Consider the following 2,973-nt stretch of genomic DNA (forward strand, 5'->3'; position numbering starts at 1 on the left):
AGACTGTAAGGTGGATGCCTAATGATTTCCAATCAAAATTCTCATACAATTGCCCTCGTTTGATGAGAGGAATAAAAACAAGAGCATTGCTGTGGTGGAGGACTCTCTGGTGAAGCTCTCCTGAGTAATTTCCTGCTAAAGCTTTGGCTAACTTTCTTCAAACACTCCGGAAATAAACAGATGTTATCATTCTTTGGCTCTCCAGAAAGTCAACAGGAAAAATGCCTTGAGCATCCCTCCAAAACTGTTGCCATGACCTTTGCTCTTGACCAGTCCTGCTTTTTCTTTGACTGGACCACTTCTACTTCTTGGTAGCCATTGCTTTGGTTGTGCTTTGTCTTCAGGATCATACTGGTAAAGCCATGTTTCATCTTCTGCTATGAATCTTTGAAGAAATACTTCAAAATCTTGATCTGACTTGTTTCAGCAATCCATTGAAAGCTTTGCTCTTGTCTGCAGCTGATCTAGGCACAATGCTTTTGGTATCCATTGAACAAAACAATTAGCTCAATTAGCTTTAATTTTTCAGTCAAAATTGTGGAAACTGAACCAATTGAGCTGTCTACGGTAATGGCTATTTTTCCTGTTGTAAATTGACATTCCTCTTCAACTAGGGCACACACAAGATTAGGTTTTTTTTTCTTGCATATTGACGTGCATGGTCTGCAGCTGTGGGCTTCGTCTTCACCATCTTGTCTCTTCTTAAAATGCGTTATCTACCAGTAGATTGCTGATTTCCTTGGGGGCATTGTCCCCATAAACTTTTCATCAGTGATTTCATCACTCTTCCACACAAACTTCACCATAAATTTGATGTTTATACTTGCTTCAATTTTAGCAGGATTCATGTTGCTCTGATAGGGACTCTTTTTAGACTCATATCCTTCTTAGCGCCTCATAGTAGTCCTGTTCAAACATATTATAACAAGTTGGTGCAAGTTTATTTTGGTGCAAAAATTTTGAAATTAATGCATAGTTTTTCATAATATATCTATCCCATTAACTTTTTGAAGGTCCCTTTTAGAGGTAATTTTTATTTTTTGCAAAATAGATGTGAATGTTCCTGAGAAAGTGAGAAAACACTTTAGAACCTAAACCAGAGACTCATTTTCTGAAGTCTTAGCATAAAATATAAGTAGACTGTGAAAATTGTATTCTTAATTTTATATAATACCTCGCTGTTAATACATTCAATTTTAAGGTATTTATGAGTGACAGGTAATAGGACTAGTAAGTTGGTATATACCCCCTCCTCCATAACCCTTCAAGTAATATTTTTTTTTTTTTTTTTTGTCTTCTGTCTTTTTTCCATGTCCGGCAACGGATCGCAACCCTCAGTGTTGCCCCCGTACCGGACCGGGGACCGGCAACGGGATCGCAATCCTCGGTGTTGCTCCCGCGCCTCGCTCGGCCAATGAGCGGGAACCGGTCTGTATGTGGGATCCGAAACCTTGGGCGGGAGCGCTGCCGCGCTTCCCAAGCAGCGCACTATCCAGTGTGCCACTGGGCTGGCCCCAAGTAATATTCTTGAAAAAATTTACATCTCAAAATTATTTGTAATATATTTAATAATCCTATGTGTGTGCTAAAAGTAGAAACACTGTACCTTTATACTTGTTGAGTAAAGAAGAACTGTAACACAGGAATTGCAATGGGATGCCAATGTTATTTCACATGAACCTTGATTCATATTCTTCTTTATTAACTCTCTCATTGCAGTGATCAGTCTGAGTAAATATGATAGACACAACCAAGACACAGGTGATGGAGTTTGTCCTCACAGGACTAACAGATCGTCCAGAGCTGCAGCTGCTCCTGCTCCTGGTGTCCTTCATGGTCTACCTCATCACCATGGTGGGCAACCTTGGACTGAATGCTGTCATCTGGAGGGACCCTCACCTTCACACCCCCATGTACTTGTTCCTTGACAGTTTAGCCTTTGCAGATGCTTGGTCTGCATCCTCGGTGACTCCCAAGATGCTTGTAAATTTTTAATCTGAGTATCATATGATACCTCTGGCTGAGTGCATCAACCAATTTTATATTTTTGCTTCTAGTGCAAACACAGAATGCTTCCTTCTGGTAGCAATGGCCTGTGACCGCTATGTAGCCATATGGAACCCCTTACTTTACCCAGTGGTGATGTCCAGCATACTCTGCACATGGCTGATAAGTATTTCATATCCAACTGGTTTTGTACATCTCGTAATTCATGTGGGATTATTGTTTAGATTAACCTTCTGCAGTTCCAATATAATACATCATTTCTACTGTGAAATCCTGTCACTATATACAATTTCTTGCACTGACACTTCTATTAATGCATTAGTGCTTTTTATTTTTGCTACTTTGATACAAGCTTTTACTTTTATGACCATCATAGTTTCTTATACTCGTGTGCTCTATGCCATCCTGAAAAAGAAGTTTGAGAAAGGCAGAAGCAAAGCCTTCTCCACATGCTGTGACCAGCTGCTCTCTGTCTCCTTGTTCTATGGCACGCTCTTCTTCATGTATGTACATCCTGGGTCTGGCCGAGATAAACACCAGGATAAAATGTATTCACTGTTCTACACGATTATAATTCCCCTCCTAAACCCGTTTATTTATAGCCTAAGAAACAAGGAAGTTTTAGATACACTGAGAAAAGTAATAAAGTAGTAAATATTTTTCAGGAAAACTTCCATGATTCTTTTCATATTCTCTCTGTTTAAATAAATTTTAATATCCAGTCTTGTGTTTTGCACATAGTAGGGACATAATATATTGTTAAATGAATAAAAATATTTACACCAGATATGCTTGTTTTAGTTATTAATTATGATCATCAGGATAGTTAATAAGCACTTTAAAGACTAACTCCACTTATTTGTTTAAAGTCCATACTTAAGAATAAAACTGAAAACTGCAATCATCAAATTGCTAATCCTTTGTAACATAAATGAACTCTTCTTTTCAGATGTAAACATTTTAAAA

The 2,973-nt window shown here is 38.3% G+C and overlaps 1 protein-coding gene across 1 annotated transcript; it reads left to right on the forward strand.

Annotated features, from left to right (window-relative positions):
- The first annotated feature begins 1,737 nt into the window (after nt 1-1,737).
- Nucleotides 1,738-2,658, forward strand: LOC103584150 (olfactory receptor 5AC1-like). Its single transcript, XM_008565259.1, is given in 1 exon segment — nt 1,738-2,658. A coding segment is annotated over 1 exon segment (921 nt).
- The last annotated feature ends 315 nt before the right edge of the window (nt 2,659-2,973 follow it).

This window comes from Galeopterus variegatus, unplaced genomic scaffold (genome assembly GCF_000696425.1).
Source record: "Galeopterus variegatus unplaced genomic scaffold, G_variegatus-3.0.2 Scaffold45709, whole genome shotgun sequence".
In the NCBI taxonomy this organism is placed as follows: domain Eukaryota; kingdom Metazoa; phylum Chordata; class Mammalia; order Dermoptera; family Cynocephalidae; genus Galeopterus; species Galeopterus variegatus.